Source organism: Schistocerca serialis, chromosome 7 (assembly GCF_023864345.2).
Source record: "Schistocerca serialis cubense isolate TAMUIC-IGC-003099 chromosome 7, iqSchSeri2.2, whole genome shotgun sequence".
Lineage (NCBI taxonomy): Eukaryota > Metazoa > Arthropoda > Insecta > Orthoptera > Acrididae > Schistocerca > Schistocerca serialis.
Genome location: NC_064644.1, coordinates 21,136,330 through 21,164,142, shown reverse-complemented (window position 1 = coordinate 21,164,142; position 27,813 = coordinate 21,136,330). Strand labels below are relative to the sequence as shown.

The window sequence follows — 27,813 nt, the reverse complement described above, 5'->3', positions numbered from 1 at the left end:
ACTCCAAGAAAACTAGGGTGATATAGCTGATATGTCTACCTCTAAGAGAGGCAGAAGGCTCAAGTTGTATCACATTTTACTGAAAAAGCACACATCCGATACTAAGCATGCAAACAAATCTCAATGAAAGTAAGTCAATCTGGTCTCCTTAAGGGCTACTTGCGAATTTCAATTGTGCATTCACGGTAATAATTATATATTTTTCAGTTTAACAAAGATTTTTCAAACGTAAATTGACATACACTGCAAGAATTAATAAATAAAAATTTTTTGCTGGCCACTATCTAGCAACCATTGAAAGTTGTTACAAAGACTGAAATAATATAGAATAATCTGTCTTTTTGACAAATGCAAGAAAACCAAACATAGTAGGATGTCCATGTTATTGCAACAAACTAATCAGTATTTACTCATCATGTAGTAGCTGACAGGCTTACAACTACCTCTAAGAATGTATGTAGATAGGAAGAGTCTTCCATTATATAAAATTAAAAATTACTACAAAATTTTGACAGTGTTACACATCAATTTTGATTTAATATTGACCAAAATGTATAGGGGATCAGATGAGTTCCTTCTCTAGATTGTCGCACAGATGACAAAATGGTAGATATCGAAATAGACGACAGAGGGATAGAGAAACAATTAAAATCGCTCAAAAGAGGAAAGGCCGCTGGACCTGATGGTCGCTCAAAAGAGGAAAGGCCGCTGGACCTGATGGGAAACCAGTTCGATTTTACACAGAGTACGCGAAGGAACTTGGCCCCCTTCTTGCAGCGGTGTACCGTAGGTCTCTAGAAGAGCGTAGCGCTCCAAAGGATTGGAAAAGGGCACAGGTCATCCCCATTTTCAAGAAGGGACGTCGAACAGATGTGCATAACTATAGACCTATATCTCTAACGTCGATCAGTTGTAGAATTTTGGAACACGTATTATGTTCGAGTATAATGACTCTTCTGGAGACTAGAAATCTACTCTGTAGTAATCAGCATGGGTTTTGAAAAAGACGGGCATGTGAAACCCAGCTCGCACTATTCGTCCACGAGACTCAGAGGGCCATAGACATGGGTTCACAGGTAGATGCCGTGTTTTTTGACTTCCACAAGGCGTTCGATACAGTTCCCCACAGTCGTTTAATGAACAAAGTGAGAGCATATGGACTATCAGACCAATTGTGTGATTGGATTGAAGAGTTCCTAGATAACAGAACGCAGCATTTCATTCTCAATGGAGAGAAGTGTTCCGAAGTAAGAGCGATTTCAGGTGTGCCGCAGGGGAGTGTCATAGGACCATTGCCATTCACAATATAAATAAATGACCTCGTGGATGACATCGGAAGTTCACCGAGGCTTTTTGCAGATGATGCTGTGGCGTATCGAGAGGTTGTAACAATGGAAAATTGTACTGAAATGCAGGAGGATCGTCAGCGAATTGACGTATGGTGCAGGGAATGGCAATTGAATCTCAATGTAGACAAGTGTAATGTGCTGTGAATACATAGAAAGAAAGATCCCTTATCATTTAGCTACAAAATAGCAGGTCAGCAACTGGAAGCAGTTAATTCCATAAATTATCTGGGAGTAGGCATTAGGAGTGATTTAAAATGGAATGATCATATAAAGTTGATCGTCGGTAAAGCAGATGCCAGACTGAGATTCACTGGAAGAATCCTAAGGAATTGCAATCTGAAAACAAAGGAAATAGGTTACAGTACGCTTGTTCGCCCACTGCTTGAATACTGCTCAGTAGTGTGGGATCCGTACCAGATAGGGTTGATAGAAGAGAGAGAAAAGATCCAACGGAGAGCAGCGCGCTTCGTTACAGGATCATTTAGTAATCACGAAAGTGTTACGGAGATAATAGATAACTCCAGTGGATGACTCTGCAGGAGAGACGCTCAGTATTGCTCCCTCCTACGTATATCTCACGAAGAGACCAAGAGGATAAAATCAGAGAGATTAGAGCCCACACAGAAGCATACCGACAATCCTTCTTTCCGCGAACAATACGAGACTAGAATAGAAGGGAGAACCTATAAGAGGTACTCAAGGTACCCTCCGCCACACACTGTCAGGTGGCTTGCAGAGTATGGATGTAGATGTAGATGTAGACACAAAACTTATAACGATTTTGCAGTTGTGTAGGCTTGTAATTCACTCTACAATCAGTCAAGAGAGAATATACTTTCAGATGGAATACATAAACCTGAAATATAATGATAGACATGTTTTGTAGGTCTTGTCTGTGTAAGTTATGATATGATAGGACAATTTTTTCATCGCTGTCAACTAATAAAGTGTGTGATCACTGCATCTGTATAGCACACATTCAGGGATAATAATGAAGTATTTTGGGAATTTTACCACTCATAAATAAAAGCAATCTCCAGCTCTGGAAAAGACACGCTAGGTGCTGGCATAAGTTAAAACATATTGCCCAAGAAAATCTCACAGATGTCCAAAAGAATTCAAAGCCACAAAGCGCACTAGACACTTCATTCAAATGATATCTACACTTTGTGGCATGCTGTCCACCAAATGATTACTAAGGAGAAGACCATTGCTGTCCGTAAGTGACAACAGCAATCAAAAACACTTGAGTGCTTACAACAGAACAGAAGGGTACTGGATGTATTACTGGTATCACTAATTAAAAAGATGAGTGGCCTCTGTATCTCCATGTCTGTCAATGTTGCTAACTACTATACCATTAGCCTATCACCACTATGCTCAGTAGTGCTCCATACATATGTGCAGCTGCTACATATTTTCTCCAGTTGGGAACAAAAAGTCTTCAATCTTGACATTCAACTGCAACTGATTAGAGGATCAGACTAAGTTGTATATGTTGTGCCGCCACCTACAAATTCCTCTTCCCGACATCTTGAAACCCTCAATGTTAGATCTTTGTAGTGTTCGCAGAAACTGAGTTGCATTTTGATGCCCATTTCAGCGAACTGTGAGGGTGAAGTAATATTTCTGGATGTATTTACTTGTTGGTGGTCTTGGCTTGATCATCTTAAAATAGCTCGCATTCTTTGACAGTGAGTAGATGGTGGCGAATTTATGCTTTGAGATACTGAACTAGCATGTTCTGCCTCAGAGAATTATTTAATACTATCCAACCTGCCAATGCTGCAAATTTTGATAAACAACTTCATTCAAGGAGAACACAAGCTTGAACATTGCCCATTCATTGTCCCCAATAATGGCATATGCTGTAGTATACAGTGACTGTAGAAGGATACAAGAACACTTCAACAGAGTTTCTATTTAATTTTAAGAATGACACTTGCACTAAATGTAGAAAACTGTAAGTTATTGTGAACAACTAGGAAAAACAATCCTGTAATTTTTGAATACAGTATAGTGGTTTGCTGCTTAACACAGTTGAGAAAATTTAGAGAACAGGCACTTGCAGCTGACCACAGAAAAGTTCTACAGCTGCCAATGTACATTTCACATAAGAACTGCAAAGACAACATAAGAGAAATTAGGATTCATAGGAGGCATACAGATAGTAGTTTTTCCCTCACTCCATTTGTGAGTGGAATAGGAAAGGATATGATAGCAGTGGTACGTGGTACCCTCTGCCATACACCATATAGTGGCTTGCAGAATATGTATGTAGATGTAGGTATAATAGCATTATATATTGAAATTAATCATTAATGAGACTAGCACCACATTTCAGTACACTGGTAAATAGTTTCTTTCTTCATAAATGGACAAAGCACGGGTTCTGACGAGCAAAACAAAAATGGAAACACTTTTATCAAAAAAGCTATTTCCAACAAGTGTTGAAAATCATAAACGCAAGAGCACATGAGAAAAAATGTATGCAGAGAAAATAACTTTCTATGCTTATCAATGAAAAAAATTAATAAAAAATGAAATCATGTGTATGACAATCAGAAAACAGAAAAAGCTACAGTCTTGAGGAAAAGCAACTGGAAACTTTTACTTATGTGTAACTGTATATAAAACATGCGAAACTGTATAAAGATTAAAACGTGTCAACCAAAATTCTCAGTCATCCTTTCATAGTGAACAAATATTTACATAAGTAAGACAGTGTTAGGGCAATAGAGAGTTGCAAAACAGGACATTCTCTTGAGTAATTTTTTTTTTTAAATCATGGATTTCACAATGGCCATGTAATGATTTTTTAAGTGTAATTCTTTTACACATGTTTCAATACTGAACTACCTTGGTTCTTGAGGTTAATGAGAAAGTTAATTCATTCAGATGATACATGGGTTTTACAAGTAAGTAAGGATCATCAGGACTTAATGTGCTATTGAAAACATAATTGTTAAGGGCAGAATAGAAGCTCTTATTGAGAAATGATTTCAATGGAAATGTCATTTTCAAAGGAACCTTTCCAGATTTGTGTTTACTGATTTATGTAAACAACTGAAATCTCAAATCTGAGTGAGCAGACCAGGATTTCAGTCCTGGTCATTGTGAATAGAAGAACAGAGCGTTTGCCACTGTGTCATTTTGTTTGGCATAGTCTTTAAATAAGCCTTACTTGATAAAAAGTGAAAGAATAACATTTACCGTTTAAAAAAAACCATGCCTAGCTCCAAATCGTCAATTAAGAAAGCCCAATTAAAAAGTTTAAAATATTTAGTTACCAATTCTATTACTTTCATCCAAGTATCAAAGAGAGGAAATTATGATAACTTCATTAGAGTATTCAAAGGTCTTTTATACCAACAGCCACAAACACAAAAGATAGCAGAAAATTCAACAACATTATAAAAATTACCTCATTACAACATAGTTTGTAACAAATTACAATGATAAGTGCAATGATAATTATCATTTATTTCTAACGCCAGAATTACAAAGGCTTCTTTGCAAGTACGAAGAGACGGTAAGGGGTATGGGTCACAGCCGCCCCAAAATACCACGAATATATTACATGTAACTGTGCTCCGTTCAATTTGGCAACAGCTGTCTTTAGAATTCTGAAATCTTGCAACCTCACATACGGTCTTTCCTGTCTGTTGTTACATATACACAAAGTTACAAAACACTGAACAGACTTTTAGAAGATCTCAAACATATGCATGCTCTGAGATATTCACTGTGAGGTGATATTTATGTGCCATAGTAAAAAGAGGCTATTCTCATGAGTAACAACTGTCCACAAGAATAAAATACACAAGACAGAGAAATATTTCTCACTTTATTGTAAAGTTACTGGCAAAAAAATACAACACTGACTAACAGAGTAGCAACATTTTATTTAAAAAGCATATTAGAGTTACAGTTCTCTTTAAAATATATAACATTTAACCAAATAACACATTAAATTAATGAAATATCTATGAAGTGCCACTAAATGAAAATACAACTGTTGGTCTAATAAATTTTAAAATGCAATATCATATGCAATATTCTAATAGTAACAAAAAATAACACCCATTCAAAAAATTAAGTAAACTGTCAATTTGCTAATGAATGCTATTTGCTTAACATACAACTAGAAAATTACAAAAGATAGAATAAATTGATGCACTCACTTTGTAGCCAGGGCCAAGTCTGTGCATAGCACATATCTGATGTGTCGTTAATGCTTCACTAAACAGATAAATTGCTGACATCTGGCCACAAAAGACTCTTTCTTCATCCAGTTCTGGAGTAGCACCAATATAACACTTGTCAAATGGCTGTAAGAAAAAAATAAAATTTCTGATGAACTACACACACACACATTAAATCTGTACACTTGTACCGATGCAACAAGAGAAAATGAAACTTACATCATTTGTTGAAACAAACCACGCCATCTCTGTACTGGAAGCTAACTGTCCATTAACAAGGCATTTTATTTCACTTTTTGTCCATCTATTGTATATATACACAATAGCAATCATATACCACTGTGAATAGCAAAAAAGCTTCATTACTAAAAATTTTAAGCAGTATTTCTACAATATAAAATGTACATGGAACTGGGCTTACCTTTCTAGGTTGAAACTCATATTTTACACAGTGCTGGAAACCTTTCCCTTTCACCTTCATAGACGTCAGCACTAAACAGTTTCCAACAAAATGTGCCGAGTATCCAACTCCCTTGCTTGTTTTGAAACTAAAAGGCAATGGAAATAAGGAGAAAGTTTATTTTTTTCAATAATAAACCACTATTGGTGGAAAATCCACAGAGCAGAAGGGGACGTATGAGCCAGTTATTGCATAGTGCAGTTTCTCTTTAACCACATATCAGTTTTGTTATTGTTACAGTCTGTAACATTCAAACTGCAACACCATAATTTCTTTGCAACTGTTGCTGCAGCATGAAAGTTACCTCTACTAGTTTCCACATTATTACGTTTTTTAAAGATCAGTGATGCATAAAAAAAAGAACAGATATTTTAAAGCAGATAACAGTATAGGGGAAAAAGGTAATCTGATTAAATACTCTAGTATTGCCACAGTCTTTCAGAACAAACATACAAACTGACAGCATTTAACATATATTATTTCACCTAAAAATGCACTTCACCTTTCTGTGAAGTTCTCAGAGATACAATAATGTGACAATCTCTCTTAAGACAGTGGGAGATAACAACAGATTTCATTTTCCAGTTAATCTTTGATGTATAATTCAAGGACTTTATAGACAATTGTTACACAAAGAAAGTGAAAATAATCACAGTATTCATTATGCGGAATCACTTGTCTTCAAATTCAGATCACATGCCAGACTTATAACAGTATTCAAATGAAACCTGGTCAGTGTGTCTACTTTTGCCTTGCACATAAGGTGACACCACGTAACTGCGGGTATGGTTGTGCCATCTATTGGTAGAGAGACTGACGTGTGCGCACTGTTTGATGTTGCATAGCACGAGTGTGGTTTAACACTGAAGAGAAGGTGGTCACAGAAGTTATTGTCCGCTACCGAGCATGCAGTCACATATGAAAGAACAATGAGGAATTCAATTTTTGGCGGCGGAGGGAGTAGGAGGCCGTGAAATGTATTGACAGATTAAGGCTGTCCACGGTACGTACAGTCTGCGTTGTTGAAAGTGTCTTGCAGTGGCGCAAATGATTCCTTGAGAGGCGCGAATCACTGGAAGACGATAATCGTCATGGACAGGCTCATACTGTCATCACACCGGAAATGGTTGCGGAAGTGAATGCTTTAGTCTTGGACAACCACAGAATCACCATGCTCGAGATCCATCGGTTACTGGGTATTCGCATGGACACCACCCACACCACAATGCATTAACACTTGACCTTTCAAAAAATCTTTGCACTGTGGGTTTCCCACCAAGTGACCGCCTCGCAGCACAGTACTTGAATGGCGCTGTCTTTGAGTTATCCGCAATGTTCTAATAAGGAGGAACACAGCTTTCTGTTGCATATTGTCACAGGCGACGAAACATGGTGTCACCATTTTGAACCAGAGCAAGCAGTGGAAACATGCGGCTTCACCAGCTCCAAAGAAAGGCTGCCAATGTAATGAAGGCGACATTGAAGCAGTTTCACTGTAAAATGCTGGAACATCCACTGTACAGTTGTGACCTTTCACAGTGTGACTTTCAAGTGTTTGAACCGCTAAAATAAGCTATTCGCGGACATCAATTCGCAACAGACGATGAAGTGTGTGATTGGGTCCAGGTCAGGATACGACAGCAGCCTACTAGCTAGACAGCAGCCTACTAGCTTCTTCAAGGAAAGAATCAACCGGTTAGTGTCGAAATGGGACAAATGTGCCAACAGTTTTGGTGACTATTTTTGTGTATATGTACTGTATATAACTACATTTTTTGAGTTAGTAAAATCGTTACCATTACTTTACACTAGTGAACGGGTTTCATTTGAATGGCCCTTATATATAATGTCTTATAGCAACATTGAATCTACCACTTTATCCTGGAAATATTTGGTCATTTCATCTTGTTTAAGTTCATTCTTTGTAATATGTAATTGTTGATAATGATTCTCATCCTGATCTCTGAATTAACCAACCAATTACTTTTTCACCACTTTCTCTCTTTCCAGTGTATGTATCCTGGAGTATCTCCTCACTTTATGTCTATGGAATAATAATTGACATCCTGGGCATAGCACAACAGTTTCACCTACTGATCAACATTCATATTAAAGAACTGTTCAGTTATTAGATTAAATACAATGTTTGTTGAACAGATCAGCAGTTAGGAGATTCTCAAACAAGTGGAACATGTCAGAAAAATAAACACACACACACACACACACACACACAAATAAAAAATAAAAAAGTACTTGGGACATATTAGTGTGACTCAGCTCTGTCAACCTACATAGGTCACAAAATGTAAGATAACAATTAAGTTAATGTTTTGACAGTGTTGAAATTTTATAGGCACTATAACTTAAAACAATTGAAGTGGGCAACAACAAAACAAATTACATAATCTACCTGCAGATTGTATTACATGACAACCTTTCTCCCACAGGTCTAGCACTAACACACTGTTTTAAGTTCTTGCAAACACTCAGAAAATATTAAGTGTGATCTTTCTTCAATGAAATCATTTTTCTTTTTATTAACAAAGTTTGATGAAAATCAAAATCCTACGGTTTATTGGTACAAAAAGTAAATTTATGTAAAAAAAATTACAATAGTTTCAGTATTTAGAGATAGTAAAATAAAAGGAAGAAAAAGGGCAAATTGCAGTTTAATGTAAAATGTGAAAAAATAAAGACATACCAGTACAAATATGGCTTTTCCCTCTCAATATTTACAGAGTTAATGGGATCTAAACGGAACCAGGTTGTGAAAGTAAAACCATTTTCATACGGCCACCTTGCAAGGGGAGGCAAAACGATGGCCTGAAAAAGGAAAAAAAAAGTATATTATGTGTTACTATACCATTTCTTACAAAGTAAACTGTATCATATAACTCAAGTGTATTACTGTTGTTGACAGAGAGAAAAGTAAGTAAGTGTGTGTGTGTGTGTGTGTGTGTGTGTGTGTGTGTGTGTGTGTGTGTGTGTGAGTGAATGACAGAGAGAGAGAGAGAGAGAGAGAGAGAGAGTTAGAATAGTAGAAAATGAGCTAGAGCTCAAAAGCAAAGTGACTTTACAATCTTTTAACTCTGGTTCACTGCCATGCTACATCCAATGGCTGGTGAGTGATTGTCTGTACTCATTTTGAACTTTTTATTGTTATGTCTAGTCTTCAATTTCCATTACCATACACTTAAAAAATAGCTATGGCAACCTGCAGTAATATGTATCAGCAGATAAATAAATATTTGTTGTTGCAACCATCTGTGTGTTTTATAATAAGTATGACATATGTGAATACATTTTACAACTCTCAAGAGTTACTGAAATTGATGTATGTATGTATGTATGTATGTATGTATGTATGTATGCATGAATACTCACAGAGCCTTTTCGGCCAGGGAAACTGAAGAACACATCTGGCCCATTCCTTTGAGGCATCTGACGCAGAACATTTAGGAGTTTTGGTGAATGCCTTGGCTGAAATATTAAAAAAAAAAGAAAGAGAAAGAAAGATATTACTTAGTCAAATACAAACCACTATTACATAGCCATTGAAATCAATACTACTGGTCTTTAAACATCAATTCATCTGAGAACACGTTATACTAATGGCACCATTACCAAAATATTGTGACACAATAATCACATTACTGTGCTGCTCACCAGACAAGCCACCACTAAACAATTTAAACAATTCCTGGTCTCAATAATACTGAGCAGTCAGACGCATCCTCTCATGTCATTCTTCTTCTTATGATTTCTTTGGGGATTGGTGAGTGGGGGAAAGAGAGCTTGGGGCAGCGAGGTGGCACTGATTAGGGCATACAAGGTAGGAATCAGAAAATACAGGTATAAGTGCATTTATGGTGTCGGCAGTTTTTCCGTTGGTAACTTTTTTCATTGTGAATGGTGAGAAGCAACTACGACAAATGGATGAATGATGAGTAGAATACTTAGGCAAGATGGCGGAAACAATGAAAAAACAGTACTTGATAAATGCCATCGCATGTTGTAAATGAAATTATGTGGCGGCATAGTGGAATGTGTAGTGCAGAATATTGCCACATAAAACAGGATATTCCATACAATTTAAATTGTACTCTCAGGTTCCTGCATAACCACAAGGTCATGGATCGGGGCATTCCAAAAATACCCCTCAATGTTTTCAAAATGATCACTGGGCTACGCTACAGGTCAGTCAGTCACCACAGCTAGTTCTCCTTTAGTCATATTTATTGGTTTCACCAACTCTCAGTCAAACTGTAACATTTCATCCTAACCTGTATCTCGAGCTATGCAACATATCACTCAGTTATCACAGACAGTTTTCCGCCTAGCTAGGGTTGCCATCCATCCTGATATGTCGGGACCATTACTGTTATAGACCTTGTCCCGACATCTCGACAAGATCCAATTTTGTCCCGATTTTACAAAATACTGTTACAAGCTGGGCTCAAGTACTGAAGTAACGCCATCTGTTACACAACATTTACATGAAGCCACAGTTTTATTTATGGCAGCAAGTTTATGTTGGCAAGGTCGTCTCACAGATGGCGTTGCACGTTGCATATCCTTTATCGATAATGCAAGCACCTTATTAGATCTAACGGCATCATACGAGAAAATACAAGACTTCTCCAGCACGATGGAGCTGGAACTATTTACGCAGCGCCACGTGGTGGAAGAATCGCACAGTTCCCATTTGAATAGCGACTGATATGATGATTCTTTGTAAACATAACACGAACAACGAGTGCAAGCTAGTAATGTTTGAAATGTTTGTTTTCAGGAATATATGCTTCTGAAGGGCTTATTAGGAACTAAGCGTGACTCGGGAAAATGGAAGTCTAAACACTCTGTGGAAGAACAGTGGCTTACTACACTACTGGCCATTAAAATTGCTACACCAAGAAGAAATGCAGATGATAAACGGGTATTCATTGGACAAATATATTATACTAGAACTGACATGTAATTACATTTTCACGCAATTTGGGTGCATAGATCCTGAGAAATCAGAACCCAGAACAACCACCTCTGGCCGTAATAACGGCCTTGATACGCCTGGGCATTGAGTCAGACAGAGCTTGGATGGCGTGTACAGGTACAGCTGCCCATACAGCTTCAACACAATAGCACAGTTCATCAAGAGTAGTGACTGGCGTATTGTGACGAGCCACTTGCTCGGCCACCACTGGCCAGACGTTTTCATTTGGTGAGGGATCTGGAGAATGTGTTGGTCAGGGCAGCAGTCGAACATTTTCTGTATCCAGAAAGGCCCCTACAGGACCTGCAACATGCGGTCGTGCATCATCCTGCTGAAATGCAGGGTTTCGCAGGGATCGAATGAAGGGTAGAGCCACGGGTCGTAACACGTCTGAAATGTAACGTCCACTGTTCAAAATGCTGTGAATGCGAACAAGAGGTGACCGAGACGTTTAACCAATGGGACCCCATACCATCACGCCGGGTGATACGCCAGTATGACGATGACGAATACACGCTTCCAAAATGCATTCACCGCAATTTCGCCAAACACGGATGCGACCACCATGATGATGTAAAAAGAACCTGGATTCATCCGAAAATATGACGTTTTGCCATTCGCGCACCCAGGTTCGTCGTTGAGTACACCATCGCAGGCGCTCCTGTCTGTGATGCAGCGTCAAGGGTAAGCACAGCCATGGTCTACGAGCTGATAGTCCATGCTGCTGCAAACGTCGTCGAACTGTTTGTGCAGATGGTTGTTGTCTTGCAAACGTACCCACTGTTGACTTAGGGATCTAAACGTGGTTGCACGATCCGTTACAGCCATGCGGATAAGATGCCTGTCATCTCGACTGCTAGTGATACGAGGCCGTTGGGATCCAGCACGGCGTTCAGTATTACCCTCCTGAACCCACCGATTCCATATTCTGCTAACAGTCATTCGATCTCGACCAACGCGAGCAGCAATGTCGCGATACTATAAATCGCAATCGCGATACGCTACAATCCGACTTTTATCAAAGTCGGAAACGTGATGGTACGCATTTCTCCTCCTTACACGAGGCATTACAGCAACGTTTCACTAGGCGACGCCAGTCAACTGCTGTTTGTGTATGAGAAATCGATTGGAAACTTTCCTCATGGCAGCACGTTGTAGGTGTCGCCACCGGCGCCAACCTTGTGTGAATGCTCTGAAAAGTTAATCATTTGCATATCACGGCATTTTCTTCCTGTCGGTTAAATTTCGCGTCTGTGGCACGTCATCTTCGTGGTGTAGCAATTTTAATAGCCAGTAGTGTATCTTAAGGAAAATGAAAATCCTGAACGTCAATGCCAACTGCTAAAATTATGCGAGTATTTGTTTTCTATTCCCTCATACAACTTCACCGTGGAAAGGGTATTCTCGCTGATGCCGGCCCAGTGGACTGACGAAAGAACTCTACTGCTGCCAGGGACTGTGGAATCAATGTTACAGTAATGACTTGCATGAAGTTCTATACACATGTAGAAGGGGAAAAAAGACTAGCTGAAAAAGATGAAGTCTGCCGAAAAAAATGATGTACTAACTGCTTCTACCGCAAGAAGTACCATATAATTGTGTTCTAAATAAAAATAATTGTAGTGAATAATTTTTTTATTTAATTTCTACACCCCCACAGCAATGTGTCCCGACGAGGTCCCCGCTAAATACGGCAACACTACTGCTGGCATATTCTTTGGCTTCGGCAGCTCACAACGGCACTGTTGTTGTTACGGTCTTCAGTCTAGAGACTGGTTTGATGCAGCTCTCCATGCTACTCTATCCTGTGCAAGCTTCTTCATCTCCCAGTACCTACTGCAACCTTGATACTTCTGAATCTGTTTAGTGTATACATCTCTTGGTCTCCCTCTTCGATTTTTTACACTCCACGCTGCCCTCCAATACTAAATTAGTGATCCCTTGATGCCTCAGAACATGTCCTACCAACCGGTCCCTTCTTCTTGTCAAGTTGTGCCACAAATTTCTGTTCTCCCCAATTCTATTCAATACCTTCTCATTAGTTATGTGATCTACCCATCTAATCTTCAGCATTCTTCTGTAGCCCCACATTTCGAATGCTTCTATTCCCGTCTTGTCTAAACTATTTATCGTCCACGTTTCAATTCCATATATGGCTACACTCCATACAAATACTTTCAGAAACGACTTCCTGACACTTAAATCTAAATCTTCAGGAACATTTTCTTGCCATTGCCAGTCTACATTTTACACTCCTGGAAATGGAAAAAAGAACACATTGACACCGGTGTGTCAGACCCACCATACTTGCTCCGGACACTGCGAGAGGGCTGTACAAGCAATGATCACACGCACGGCACAGCGGACACACCAGGAACCGCGGTGTTGGCCGTCGAATGGCGCTAGCTGCGCAGCATTTGTGCACCGCCGCCGTCAGTGTCAGCCAGTTTTCCGTGGCATACGGAGCTCCATCGCAGTCTTTAACACTGGTAGCATTCCGCGACAGCGTGGACGTGAACCGTATGTGCAGTTGACGGACTTTGAGCGAGGGCGTATAGTGGGCATGCGGGAGGCCGGATGGACGTACCGCCGAATTGCTCAACACGTGGGGCGTGAGGTCTCCACAGTACATCGATGTTGTCGCCAGTGGTCGGCGAAAGGCGCACGTGCCCGTCGACCTGGGACCGGAGCGCAGCGACGCACAGATGCACGCCAAGACCGTAGGATCCTACGCAGTGCCGTAGGGGACCGCACCGCCACTTCCCAGCAAATTAGGGACACTGTTGCTCCTGGGGTATCGGCGAGGACCATTCGCAACCGTCTCCATGAAGCTGGGCTACGGTCTCGCACACCGTTAGGCCGTCTTCCGCTCACGCCCCAGCATCGTGCAGCCCGCCTCCAGTGGTGTCGCGACAGGCGTGAATGGAGGGACGAATGGAGACGTGTCGTCTTCAGCGATGAGAGTCGCTTCTGCCTTGGTGCCAATGATGGTCGTATGCGTGTTTGGCGCCGTGCAGGTGAGCGCCACAATCAGGACTGCATACGACCGAGGCACACAGGGCCAACACCCGGCATCATGGTGTGGGGAGCGATCTCCTACACTGGCCGTACACCACTGGTGATCGTCGAGGGGACACTGAATAGTGCACGGTACATCCAAACCGTCATCGAACCCATCGTTCTACCATTCCTAGACCGGCAAGGGAACTTGCTGTTCCAACAGGACAATGCACGTCCGCATGTATCCCGTGCCACCCAACGTGCTCTAGAAGGTGTAAGTCAACTACCCTGGCCAGCAAGATCTCCGGATCTGTCCCCCATTGAGCATGTTTGGGACTGGATGAAGCGTCGTCTCACGCGGTCTGCACGTCCAGCACGAACGCTGGTCCAACTGAGGCGCCAGGTGGAAATGGCATGGCAAGCCGTTCCACAGGACTACATCCAGCATCTCTACGATCGTCTCCATGGGAGAATAGCAGCCTGCATTGCTGCGAAAGGTGGATATACACTGTACTAGTGCCGACATTGTGCATGCTCTGTTGCCTGTGTCTATGTGCCTGTGGTTCTGTCAGTGTGATCATTTGATGTATCTGACCCCAGGAATGTGTCAATAAAGTTTCCCCTTCCTGGGACAATGAATTCACGGTGTTCTTATTTCAATTTCCAGGAGTGTATATCCTCTCTACTTCGACCATCATCAGTTATTTTGCTCCCCAAATAGCAAAACTCCTTTACTACTTTAAGTGTCTCATTTCCTAATCTAATTCCTTCAGCATCACCCGATTTAATCCGACTACATTCCATTATTCTCGTTTTGCTTTTGTTGATGTTCATCTTATACCCTCCTTTCAAGACACTGTCCATTCCGTTCAGCTGCTCTTCCAAAACCTTTGCTGTCTCTGACAGAATTACAATGTCATCGGCGAGCCTCAAAATTTTTATTTCTCCTGCATGGAGCTTAATTCCTACTCCTACCCTACTACGGGGCTATGACACTGAAATACGCAACAATATCTCAAGAAATCCTATCACATTCAGAGAAACACACAATACAGGAAATACATACGAAAACCAGCAACCAACGTTACAGTCTATAACAGCCAGGTCAATAAAAGCAATGAACTCTCCCGGCCAAGCAAGTCAATTCAAGATTCTCATTGCCTATTGTATACTACCACCCGACTGGCAACGATCAGCAGGAACGAATTGCCAACAGTGGAAGGGCTGCCGACACGGTAAGCACCTAAGCATCACAGTCACAGTAGCACGGTCACCACACATGGTCGCCAGTGGTCGCCTCGTAACGCCGGCCGACAGGTTGCTCACAGTGCGTCCGGTCTCTTTCTTCCGTTTTCGGAGCAGGGTAAGGAGGTTACGTAAGATTATAAACTACTCGACCGAGAAGGTTAGAATGTATTTTAACCTCCTTGGGCAAGACGGATGCCGCAATGCTTCTGCGACTGCAGATAAGTGCTGCATTTAGGCTGTGTAATTAAACGAATGAACTATATGGATTGGGAAAAGAACGTGGAGAGTACTGTACACTTTCTTCAGTTATTGCAAGAACCAGACAAGTTTTACGAGCATACGTAAGACGAAGAGGGAAACAATTACATACGTTGTGGCATTGAAAAGCAAGGTTACAGCACCTTGTACAACTTCAGATAAATTCAGCAAAATAAACATAATATGTGAATTAATCTTCAACGACAGTCGTTCGGCACACGTGTGAAAGATAAACTTGAGTTTCAGAATAGGAAACTGTGAACAGCTAAAGTACAGAGAAATGGAAACTCATATACCACATTTGCAAACTAATTCATGTAACAATTGCCATCCTACTGGCATAAAAACGCCAGTAAATAATAGTAATAACAACAATAATCCGTGGACAGCAAATGCTCGCTCCCACACAACCGAAAAAAGTAACTGTAAGTGTAAGATACGACACCCTTCTCACTTGAATAAATTAGTTTTTGAGGTTATAATTTACGCCTGAAATTTCCGATAAAGATTTTGCCTATTCGTTGTTCCCTATTAAGCTGCGATTTCATTCCACAGATTCCGAGCTATATCCCGAATGTAATTATTTTTCATCCTCAGAATGCCGCAAACTACTACTTCTCGCACCAAACTTATCACTTTATCAGAGGCTATACTTCGTGTTTGAGAAGTGCTCGATTCGACCGAAGAAAACAACCTGATTTGAATTTCACTGACCGACGTCTGAAGTCTGTACGTTCGGGCGATGTGATCGGCTGCGATGTGACCCCGCAGCTATCTGCGCACTAACTTTAAAACATCCATCGGTAGAATTCATCAGTGTTCGGAAACTTGTGGCCCAGTTGGGTGAACGGGATACCAGGGATGGTTGGTTCGTAGGATTTGTGGAAGAACTGCTGAACAGATTAGCAAGTAAGTTCATCCAGATAACAACAGGAAGAAAAGGTCAGTCATAATACTGCTGACATATTTCATGAGTGTAGGTGTTCCATTAATCAGTTATAAACAAGAATACACCAACGCGACAGTCGATAACGACCAACGAAGTCAGAGCCTTCAATGCATGGATTCAATTTTGCGGATCAGATTTGAACCCTTTAGCGTCACAGATATATTCATTTTTGATCACTGTCTCACATGACATAGATCAGTTCAGCTTACCCACTTTCCGTTCGCAGCCTTCATTGCGCCAAACAGCAGCTTCAGTTCTTTAACAGTAATACTGTAACTGGCTAGTACGCCCAACATTTCAATCAGGAGATCTGCAATCAAAAAACAATCAATTAGTCTACTACTTTACTGCTTTCCTGAGTAGCGACTCTTGTTTGCAGTAAATTAAATCCCACAAAAATTGTTTCTGAGAAAGTTTTCAATGAATTATGATAATAAAAAGATGTGAAGAAATAAAAGTTCAGTTATGTTCCCGTGTATAGAAAATGAAAATAGTAATTATGAAGACACCATTATCATCATCTCAGTGCACACTGAATAGTTAAAGACCAGTGGAATTCGCTCACATTTCGTTTTAATATACAAGATGATTCAGCTGCCCCGAACGCTGTCGTTTTATGCAACCTGCAACGTTATGTTTGGTCTTCATAAGCCACGCACAAGATTTTCATTTTCTCTCGCCCTCTACACGCAAACTATTAGTCCTAAACACAAAAAAAAATGAGCAGGACCTTTTTGTAGGAAATATAATGGAGTTCAGTTTTTTATTGGATACCTTTTCGCTGGGGACAACGGTTTTCGACTTATTCAAGGAAACGTACAAAAGTGTCCTTCAAACACAAGTCCACCCCACACTCATCCTTCACCAGTCAGTGTTTCTAGTATGCGGCACTCCCTCCTCCCACTGAAAAAAATTTCCGGCCACACGAGCTATTCCCAGAATTCGAATTTCTTTTTTGTCTGTATTGTGTGGGCTGTTACTCCATGAGCACGGTCGGCCACCGTCCTTAAAACTAGTAATTTAAACGTGCCTGTGAGGGTAATTATGCTAAAATTAATTACGCTCACAATTCGATCCAAACTTAAGCCTTACAAGTACAGTAGTTTCGTAGTCAGAAGGCCTAAAGAATAAAACGACGTAATTGTTTTATTTTATGCTTTTAAAATTCACAAAATATTTGGGTGAAATTTACACAAATGCCAATTTTACAATTTGTAAGTGCTCGACTAGGCAGTTGCTGGAATAAAACCTCTTAATGAAGACCAAAACATGTAGAATGTGGGAAATAATTTGTGCAGTCACAGTGGTAGGAGAGAGTGCAAAGAACAACCTACTACGAGTACTGGCCGATGGGGGCCGAGTGTGGAAGTATGGGTGCATTCGAAGGTCTCTTTTGTATGGTTTTCTTGAATAATTCGAAAACTATGGCTATAACTAAAACGTTCACCAGTACTAAATTTAACTACATTAAGTTTCCTACAAAAAAATTTTGTTCATCTTTTCTGCAGGACTAACGAGCGAGAGAATATGAAAATCTCGCGCCCAGCAGTTAATATTGTGGGTTGTACAAAACGACAACGGTAGGGGCAGCTGAGTCACCCTCTACATACACACTGACGAAAAAAAAAATCACAACACCAAAAAATAATTAATGTAGAATATTGAAACTGCGGGAATACGTTCGTCCACGTAATATACGTAAGTGATCAATATTGCAAGATCACAGGTTAATGAACACACGAGACAAGCCATTGCAAATGTGAAATGTTGGTACATTAATAACCGGTGTAACCGCCAGAATGTTGAATGCAACCAGGCGTAAGCGCACGCATTTTGTTTTACGGGTGCCGGATGTCAGTTTGTGGGCTGCAGTTCCATGTCTGTTGCACTTGGTCGGTCAGTATAGGGACGGCTAATGCTGTTTGTGGATGACGCTGGACTTATCGTCAGACCAAGTCCCATATGTGCTCGATTGGAGACCGATCTGGTGATGGAGCAGGCCGAGGCAATATGTCGACACTTTGTAGAGTATGTTGGGTTAGAACAATGGTATGTGGGCGGGCGGTATCGTGAGAAAAAACTCCTGGAATGCTGCTCGCGAATAGCAGCACGACAGTCAGGGTGCGTGGGATAACCACAAGAGTGCTCCAGCTGTGCCCCAGACCGCAAGCAGGTTTGCTGCGGGCCGTCAGCTGTTCGCCTTCTAGCCAACACGCGGCCATCACTGGCACCGAGCAGAACCTGCTTTCGTTAGAAAACACAACAGACCTCCAGTCCTCCACCCTGCCTCCAATGAGCTCTCGCTTGACGCCACGTCAGTCCCATACGGCGGTTGTTTGGGGTCAGTGGAATACACTATACAAGGCGCCTGGCTCGGAGCTGTCCGTGAAGTAAGCGATTTGTAACAGTTCGTAGTGTCGCTGTGGTGCCAACTGCTCTCATGTCAGACTGCTGCTGCAGATGAAGTTCGATGCACCAGAGTCATACGCCCAACACGATGATCTTCCCTTTCGGTACTTGTTTTCTGCATGGGGATTCAGTTCTTTAAAGAATCGAGCGTTTGATGGTTTGATAATATTGCGAGACCAAAGTCTGCGGTTTCAGATTTGTGGCCCGGCTCCAGGCCAGAATGTCACGCAAGACAAAGTCGAGTAGCAAAAAAGTGTATGTTTGGTTGGCTCCTTCATGTTCCGCTTTGACTGGGAATACAAAAAGAAAACTTCGCCAGTTAACGATGTACTGCACACAAACCGATCCTTTACCCCCAGTGTGGAATGCGGAAGGCTGCTTTATTCACTTTCACAAGAAGAAAAACAGTACTGTCACTATGTAATACTATCTTACCCGATTAATTTTATCTTTCTGACTAGTGCCTGTTTGTTTTTGAAAAAATGTCACCAAGAGTATGACGGAAAATAATTCCAAAAGCGCTTTTCCGCACAACTTCCTGCACTGTACAAACATTACAGGGAAGGATTAGGTATGAAATAAGAAACCACTATTAAAATACTCCCAAATTTAAAAAAAACACAATTATTACCTTAATTACGTAACTCTTTCATAATAATGACGGATAGAGGAGGGAGATTATATATATATATATATATATATATATATATATATATATATATATATAGAGAGAGAGAGAGAGAGAGAGAGAGAGAGAGAGAGAGAGAGAGATAGTTTTCATTACATTTTCAAGATTAACAGTCATCGCAGGTATCTATATATTTCTTATAATTGTTCCTTTTCTTGAAATTCGCTGATGAATCCCCGCAAAAAGTATTGTTCGTTATCTCGCATATGTTCTTTTTTAACTATAATGTTTATTTCACTGATCTACATTGAGGTAACACTGTGTTATTACACTCTGCTCTCTCAGTTTCGCCGGCCGTGGTGGTCTAGCGGTTCTAGGCGCGCAGTCCGGAACCGCGCAACTGCTACGGTCGCATGTTCGAATCCTGCCTCGGGCATGGATGTGTGTGATGTCCTTAGGTTAGTTAGGTTTAAGTAGTTCTAAGTTCTAGGGGACTGATGACCACAGATGTTAAGTCCGATAGTGCTCAGAGCCATTTGAAACATCTCTCAGTTTGCACTTCTTTTGCCAACATAAGGCGTCTCAAGAATGTCTGTTTACACATGGTTTGGCCACAGCGAGTCACGTAGTGTTCATGGAAAAACACCGCTTATCAGAACCTCGTCGTAGTCTTTTGTGGGGAACCATAACTTGTTAAAAAATATACACTGAAGGAAAAAAGGAATGACAGCACCAACGAGGGGTCGTGCAACATAAACGAAAGAAGATAGGCGAGTTTCTGTATCTGAAAGATGATATCTGTTCAGATATCGTGCCGGTCGCATGAGAGTAGCGCTAGTAGCGCCACTGTGAGCATGCAAATAGGGTTTGCTTTAAATACAAGATGTAGCGGTAGTGAGCGGTAGCTACCTTTGAGATTGGATGTGGTGAGTTGACTTAACAGCAAGAATGTCTTCAAGGCGACAAAGACGTCACTATCACACTTCACCGAATTTCAACGAGGTCATTTAAAATTGGGCTAGGAGAAGCTGGATGTTCCTTCTGTGATACTGCTGCAAGACTTGGCAGTAATGTAGGCACTGTACATTATTGTTGGCAGCGGTAGTCAGGAGAACATACGCTCGCAGAAGTACCGGGCTCCGGGCAAAAGAAGTGGAAACTGAGAGATGGTTCAAACGGTTCTGAGCACTATGGGACTTAACATCTGTGGTCATCAGTCCCCTAGAACTTAGAACTACTTAAACCTAACTAACCTAAGGACATCACACACATCCATGCCCGAGGCAGGATTCGAACCTGCGACCGTAGCAGTCGCGCGGTTCCGGACTGCGCGCCTAGAACCGCTAGACCACCACGGCCGGCGAAACTGAGAGAGCAGAGTGTAATCACACAGTGTTACCTCAATGTAGATCAGTGAAATAAACATTACAGTTAAAAAAGAACATATGCGAGATAACGAACAATACTTTTTGCGGGGATTCATCAGCGAATTTCAAGAAAAGGAACAATTATAAGAAATATATAGATACCTGCGATGACTGTTAATCTTGAAAATGTAATGAAAACTAACTATCTCTCTCTCTCTCTCTCTCTCTCTCTCTCTCTCTCTCCCTCCTCTATCCGTCATTATTATGAAAGAGTTACGTAATTAAGGTAATAATTGTGTTTTTTTTAATTTGGGAGTATTTTAATAGTGGTTTCTTATTTCATACCTAATCCTTTCCTGTAATGTTTGTACAGTGCAGGAAGTTGTGCGGAAAAGCGCTTTTGGAATTATTTTCCGTCATACTCTTGGTGACATTTTTTCAAAAACAAACAGGCACTAGTCAGAAAGATAAAATTAATCGGGTAAGATAGTATTACATAGTGACAGTACTGTTTTTCTTCTTGTGAAAGTGAATAAAGCAGCCTTCCGCATTCCACACTGGGGGTAAAGGATCGGTTTGTCTGCAGTACATCGTTAACTGGCGAAGTTTTCTTTTTGTATTCCCAGTCAAAGCGGAACATGAAGGAGCCAACGAAACATACACTTTTTTGCTACTCGACTTTGTCTTACGTGACATTCTGGCCTGGAGCCGGGCCACAAATCTGAAACAGCAGACTTTGGTCTCGCAATATTATCAAACCATCAAACGCTCGATTCTTTAAAGAACTGAATCCCCATGCAGAAAACAGCTTCAGCCGTCTTATTACTTCACAAATAAGTTAAACGTGTTATATATTTGCCTCGAAGCGTGTAAGCGAAGGAGACTTTAGGAAAGGTTTGAAATTACGCTTAAAATCTGTTCGAAGACGTTAAGTGCTCTCATTATGAAACAATAGATGAGTATAGTCTGTGAAGCTGCACTCCATTTTAAGCAAAACCAATTTATTCACGGATCTTAATGCTTACTAAGCCATACCTCCTGAACTACTGTATACATCGCACAATGATATAATTTTGCACGTACATTCAGTGACTTACGTGAAACCCGTATCAAAAGCGCGTTGCGAATAGGGTAGGCAGTAAAGAAGTTGCTCAAATTTGACTACATGAACAGCGAAAATATAGTAAGCGATACATTTTTTTCCTTTCATCATATTGTGGGGATGTCAGCTAGAAGAAGTTTCATAAATATTTGAAATTATGTGTATAGTTTACTGGAAGTCGGGAAGTGCGCTAATTCTCAAATACTGGATGAAAGAAATACGGGTTCTTGCGCGTCGTCAGTTATAACATCTCAAAACATACGAGAAAGTTTCTAACTGTAATACTTGCCTTGTTGTGTTACACTTCTAAAATAATATTATACCCTTTAATGAGAAGATTACGACAGCATTACAAATTTTTAAAAATTACGCAGAATACTGAAGATCGAATTTATGTTGCCCCTACACTGCAACCGCTATCGGGTCCCAGGATAGTGTTTAGTAATATACACCACGGAATACAATTAGCGGTTCACTTTTTCGAAACCCTGTCATTGGTGTCATTGGCTCCTAGTGCGACGCGAGGTTTGAAATTGGGCTCAAAGGTGCTTAAAACCTTCCTCTGAAACAGTGTGAAACTGTGGCACCATGCGACATTACCCTCTGGCTCGGCGACAGAAAGATCAGAGCTCAGAAGCTCACCTGAGCTGTAAGGTGGCATCCAGTTTCACAACAATTCTGGCCAGTGCCACCGTGGACGTGTTACACGATGGGAAGGTGGCATATCACCTCCTCACCACATGTCACCCCTTCTTTCGATGCCCCTATGATGGATGCCAGGACCGCAGCACCCAACCTTGAAATCACGCGATACTTTTTTTAAATTTTTGGTTGACCTAGGAAAACACTCAGAAGCGCTCAGAAGCGACACGAAAAGGCCTCAGGAAGTGGCACACAGGTCATCAACGAAACCAGCCCTGCCCTCGGAGCGTTGATTTCCAGACATTTCGCGGTCGAAAACTACAGTCTGCAGTGCAATGTGCAGAGCGACGTTCTTGACACCCCCAGAAGATTTAACCCTTTTCTAAGGACACGTAGAGCTGCAGCCCCACTGAACGAGATCTGATCCCTTTGGAGTGTAGTGCGACCGCAATTTTTGTTTGTCTATACAGTTTGGAACTACTAGGGACCGTTCGAAACCATTCGACGAAATTTGAATGTGATCCGAAGCAGCAAAGGGCATTTAAGCTTCTTCAGTCCTCCCGCTTCGCGCCCTCCTCAGGCACGATCAATGGGTAGTGCTGGATTAGTACGTGCGTAAATAAACCGGCAAACGCTCCCTCTAAAGAAAACCTAGTTCGGTGACACCCGTGCATCTCTGTTGAGCACTTTCAAAATGTCCCTGCAACAGAGTCACCAATGGCTACGTGCCGCAAGGATGTGCAACCGTTTCGACTCCGCTTAGGTTTCGCATACGGCGAGCAGGTGCCAGTTCAGCGACGTAGCGCCACCCAGCTGTGTTGTGTCGACATCGTTGCCCGTCAGCGCCTCGAAATCAGTCAATGGCTGTCTCCGTATACGGACATTTTTAAAGTGCCCAACAAAGGTGAGAGGGTGGACCGAGGCTGTTGCCGAACTGAGGGTGTTAGAGGGACCCTTTGCCATTCTATTCATTCACGCGTGAGTCAATGTCGCATCCTCTCGCATCCCGTCGGTGATCACGCCACAGGATGGCGCGAAACAGGACGACTGAGAGAGCATATGTTTCCTTTGCTGCTTCGGATCACGTTCCAATTTCGCCGAACGGTTTTGAAAGGTCTCTAGTGGTTCTACCTTGTATAACAGAGGAAAAATTACGGTAGGTACACTCCCAAAGAGGTCAGATCATGTACAGCAGAGTTGCAGCCCCACGGTGACCTGAGAGAAGGGGTGAATCATCCAGGGCGTCAACAGTAGCTGAGGTTGTCAAAGAAGTATTTCTATGGCTCTTCACACTGCTAGCTGTTGTTTTCGGCATCGGAATGTGTGGGAATCAACGCCCCAAGGGAAGCAGTGGTTTCATTGATGCCCTTCGTGCCACTCGACGAGGCCTCTTCGTGTCTTTTCTGAGCGGCGGTGCCTCTGAAATGTTTTCCTCCGCCATCTATAAGAAAACCACTGCTCTAACCTCCAATGCACAGGCGTCTAGAGATGGGGTGAAACGTTCGGGGCACATGAGGTATTAGTTTTGTATGGCCTGAAGATATACCTCCAGGGTATGAAACCGGTCGTCATACGCGGGAGAACACAATAACAGCTACTGCGGATTTGAACTTTCACTCAGTTTAATATAGATTATTTTACCATCTCTGATTTTAAATTATTTGATTGTCCGTAACATTATGTACAGCAAAAAATTGTCAGGAAAGTCACTCAATCGGCGCAGACTTGTTGGTGTGGAAGGTGCAAGTATTACCTTGTCCAGCAACTACATGCACTAATAACGTAATTGATTGAATGTGTTGTCTTGTTCGAAAATTTTCGTGTGTTTGCCCACCTTTATGAGCAGGAATGGACTCAGCTAGTGCACAGTGCCATAACCAGAGGATGTCCCCCTACCCCTCCTCCCCTCCCTCACCGCACTCCAGAAAGAAATCGGTGGCAAAAAGACTCACTCTGTGCTGGAGGTGAAGGACCTCATGACAGGAAATGCAAATCACGGTCAATAATATATTAATGCATATTCTTTATTTAACCTGTTTGTGGGAGAGATGGCTCCCCCACTTGGGTAGAGCTCACGTCTGCACCCCTAACCCATGCTTCCCATAACGCAGTAACTGTAAGCACCGAGCAATGGAATGAAGTTCGTTATAGTAGCCGCCGTCTGGAGTCCACTGCACGCATGAGTCTGTCATCCAGGCGCCGCCATGGAGTTCAAAAACCGCCCAATGACCTAATTATAGATCACGATACTAAATACCAACGACCACGGACTGGAGTCAACCTCCTTTGATCTTGCGGCCTCAAATAAAGCATTAGGTGGCGACATTCTGTTAATAGGGAAACTCCCGACTCGCTTCCTGTATCTGTCTCTCTCAACAGGTTACTTCCTGTTTGTGTGTGAACCAATGTCTTCAAACACACAGACTGAGGTTTTCATCTTCCCTCAGAAGGCTGTGTTCATGTTGTCAAATGCTGGGGAGAAATTTGACAAAAAATCCTAAGATTTTTTGCTCTTACGTAAAGTAAGTAAGCAAATCAAAATCATCTATTCAATCGCTCATGATCATACTGGCATCGAAATTTAGCATGACAGAGAAGATCGAAATACCGAATTCGGTCTACCGACATTGCTACGCCGCGTAAGATCTGTTCCCCTTCTAGCAACAATTTCTTGTGGGTTGTTGGAGGTTGTGGATTGTTGGAGCAATACAAGATACCAAGCAACAGGAAAGCAGGTAATTCTCATTTCAAAGAAAGGTCGTCGGACATACGTATATCATTTTAGGCCTACACTGCTGACGTCAGTCTGTGGCATAATTATGGGACATGTTTTATAGTTATGGACTAAGACGTTTTAGAAAAATGAGAAACTCTTCTATAAAAATTAACATGGATTCTGTACGTGGAGACCTTGCGATTGAGGAACTGAGCTCACCCTGTCCGTCCATGAAATCCGGAGCGCCGTTGACAAAGCAGTCATGTTGCTGTCGTGTTCCTTGGCTTATCCAGAAGGCAATCAATAGAGTTCCGCGCTAAGGTTTAGTGGACCAAACGCGATCTGATCGAGTATCGGATCATATTTGTGAATGGATTCATGGTTTTCTAAGAGACAGAACTCAACATGTTTCTCCCGACAGTTGTAATTTCAGAAGTACCAAGAGAAACATATGCTTATAACACATATTAATGATCTAGTGGATAACGCCGCAAGATCCGTATGGTTATTTGCGGACGACGTTGTCGGTATGAAGATTGCAGCACCAAAAGATAGTAGTGTAACGTAGAAATAACTGCGGAGGATTGACGGTCGGAGCAGGGACTTCCAGTTGAACAAATACAAGGTTATCATAAATGATTCTTGCGATTCCACAGATTTTCTGTAGCTGTATTATTTGACATATTGTCACAGGGCTTTGCACACACATAGAAAAACTCAAAAACTTCTGAGCATCTTACAACTGCTCCATTTATGCCCTTTACTGTTTCTGCAAATTACGTAGATAATTAAGTTCTTCCCACGTTCGGCGCAGCGGGCTCCAACCAAAAGTACTGTCGCTGCGAGTTCGCAATTCTGGTAGATTTGTTGGTAGATGAGGTGTAAACACAAAATCTTTCATACCCACAAAAAAAATCGCAAGGGATTATGTCGGGAGAGTTTCTCAATTTCCTGCTTAAGAATTCACAAATATAATGGTGGAAGTGGGGTGGAGCGCCAATCTGTTGGTAGATGAATTCCTCACTGTTGGTCTCCAATTGTGGCACGAGGCAATTTTCCAGCACGTCCAGATACACCTGCCCTGTAACGGCCTTTTCGCAGAAGAGAAAGGGACTGTAAACATGTGCTGCAAGTAGCGCGTGCAGGTTCTCCCCCCCCCCCCCCCCCCTTTTCACAGATTGGCACATTGTGCCTGCTCACTATGCTATTCACAAAAAAAATGTTGCTTCATCACTGAAGATGAGCTTCTCACAAAACTCATTCTCTTCTATTAGCTGTTGCAACTGTGCAACTTTGTAGTTGTAAGTCAGGGATAGTAGCAATTACAAGTGGTAAGGCTTTAGCTTCTGTCGTTTCCTTCAGATCTTCCAAACGGTCGATTGTGACAACACGTTCGACTCTCTGCTTACTCTCTTCGTAAACTTATGTGAGCTACGTGCAAAACTCGCCCGCACGCCATCAACCGTTTTCCCCTTGTAGAGGCATCCTGAAGCTTTAAACTGTGCATACCATCGCCGAATGCAGTTCGCAGCTGGTGGATCTTCGAAGTATCGTTGCACTGTTACGGTAGGCTAATGCGAATACATTTCAAGCACAACATACGCTTTCTTGGTGCCTGACGCCATCTTGCCTAACTGCTCACTACTGCGTGGCTGCAGCAGTACAGAAGTTTGAGCTTTTCTGTATGAGTGTTGAATTTTGTGACAATATGTCGATCAACGTAGCTACAATGAATTTATGAAATCGCCTCAATCATTTGTAACAGCACTGTATGTAAATAAACATTGGGTATTGCGTACAAATAGACGCAAAATGCCAATACATTCGATTACATTACTGGCGACAAATAACTGGAAACAGTAACCACGGTAAAATACTTGGGAGTAATTATCTGTAGCGATCTGAAGTGAAGTGACCAAAGTGAAACAAATTGGCCGGCCAGAGCGGCCGAGCGGTTCTAGGCGCTACAGTCTGGAACCGCGCGACCGCTACGGTCGCAGGTTCGAATCCTGCCTCGGGCATGGATGTGTGTGATGTCCTTAGGTTAGTTAGGTTTAAGTAGTTCTAAGTTCTAGGGGACTGATGACCAAAGTAGTTGAGTCCTATAGTGCTCAGAGCCATTTGAACCATTTTTTTGAAACAAATTGAAGGGAAAGTAGGTACTTGAAACTCATCGATGGAATAGTAAGGAAATGCAATTGACCGAGTAAAGAAGTGGACAAAAAACTCAAGTTCAACCTATTATTGAGTACCGCTCATCCGTCTGGAACCAACGGCCATGTCGCAGTGGTAACATCGATTCTCATCACCTCACCGGAGTTTAATCCGCCCCTGGTAGCTGAGTGGTCAGCGCGACGGAATGCCATGCCTAACGGCCCGGGTTCGATTCCCGGCTGGGTCGAAGATTTTCTCCGCTCAGGGACTGGGTGTTGTGCTGTCCTTACCATCATCATTTCACCCCCATCGACACGCAAGTCGCCGAAGTGGCGT

At 41.8% G+C, this 27,813-nt stretch overlaps 1 protein-coding gene across 1 annotated transcript in view; it reads right to left on the bottom strand.

The window, feature by feature from the left end:
* The window catches only part of LOC126412765 (neurobeachin), a 1,487,907-nt gene that overhangs the window by 948,715 nt on the left and 511,379 nt on the right, over positions 1-27,813 (bottom strand). Inside the window, exons 3-8 of the mRNA XM_050082518.1 lie at positions 16,669-16,769; positions 9,399-9,494; positions 8,716-8,837; positions 5,976-6,102; positions 5,774-5,893; positions 5,534-5,680 (exon numbers count right to left, since the gene is read on the bottom strand). Coding sequence (XP_049938475.1) covers positions 5,534-5,680; positions 5,774-5,893; positions 5,976-6,102; positions 8,716-8,837; positions 9,399-9,494; positions 16,669-16,769 — 713 coding nt within the window. The remainder of the gene's footprint in view (positions 1-5,533; positions 5,681-5,773; positions 5,894-5,975; positions 6,103-8,715; positions 8,838-9,398; positions 9,495-16,668; positions 16,770-27,813) is intronic.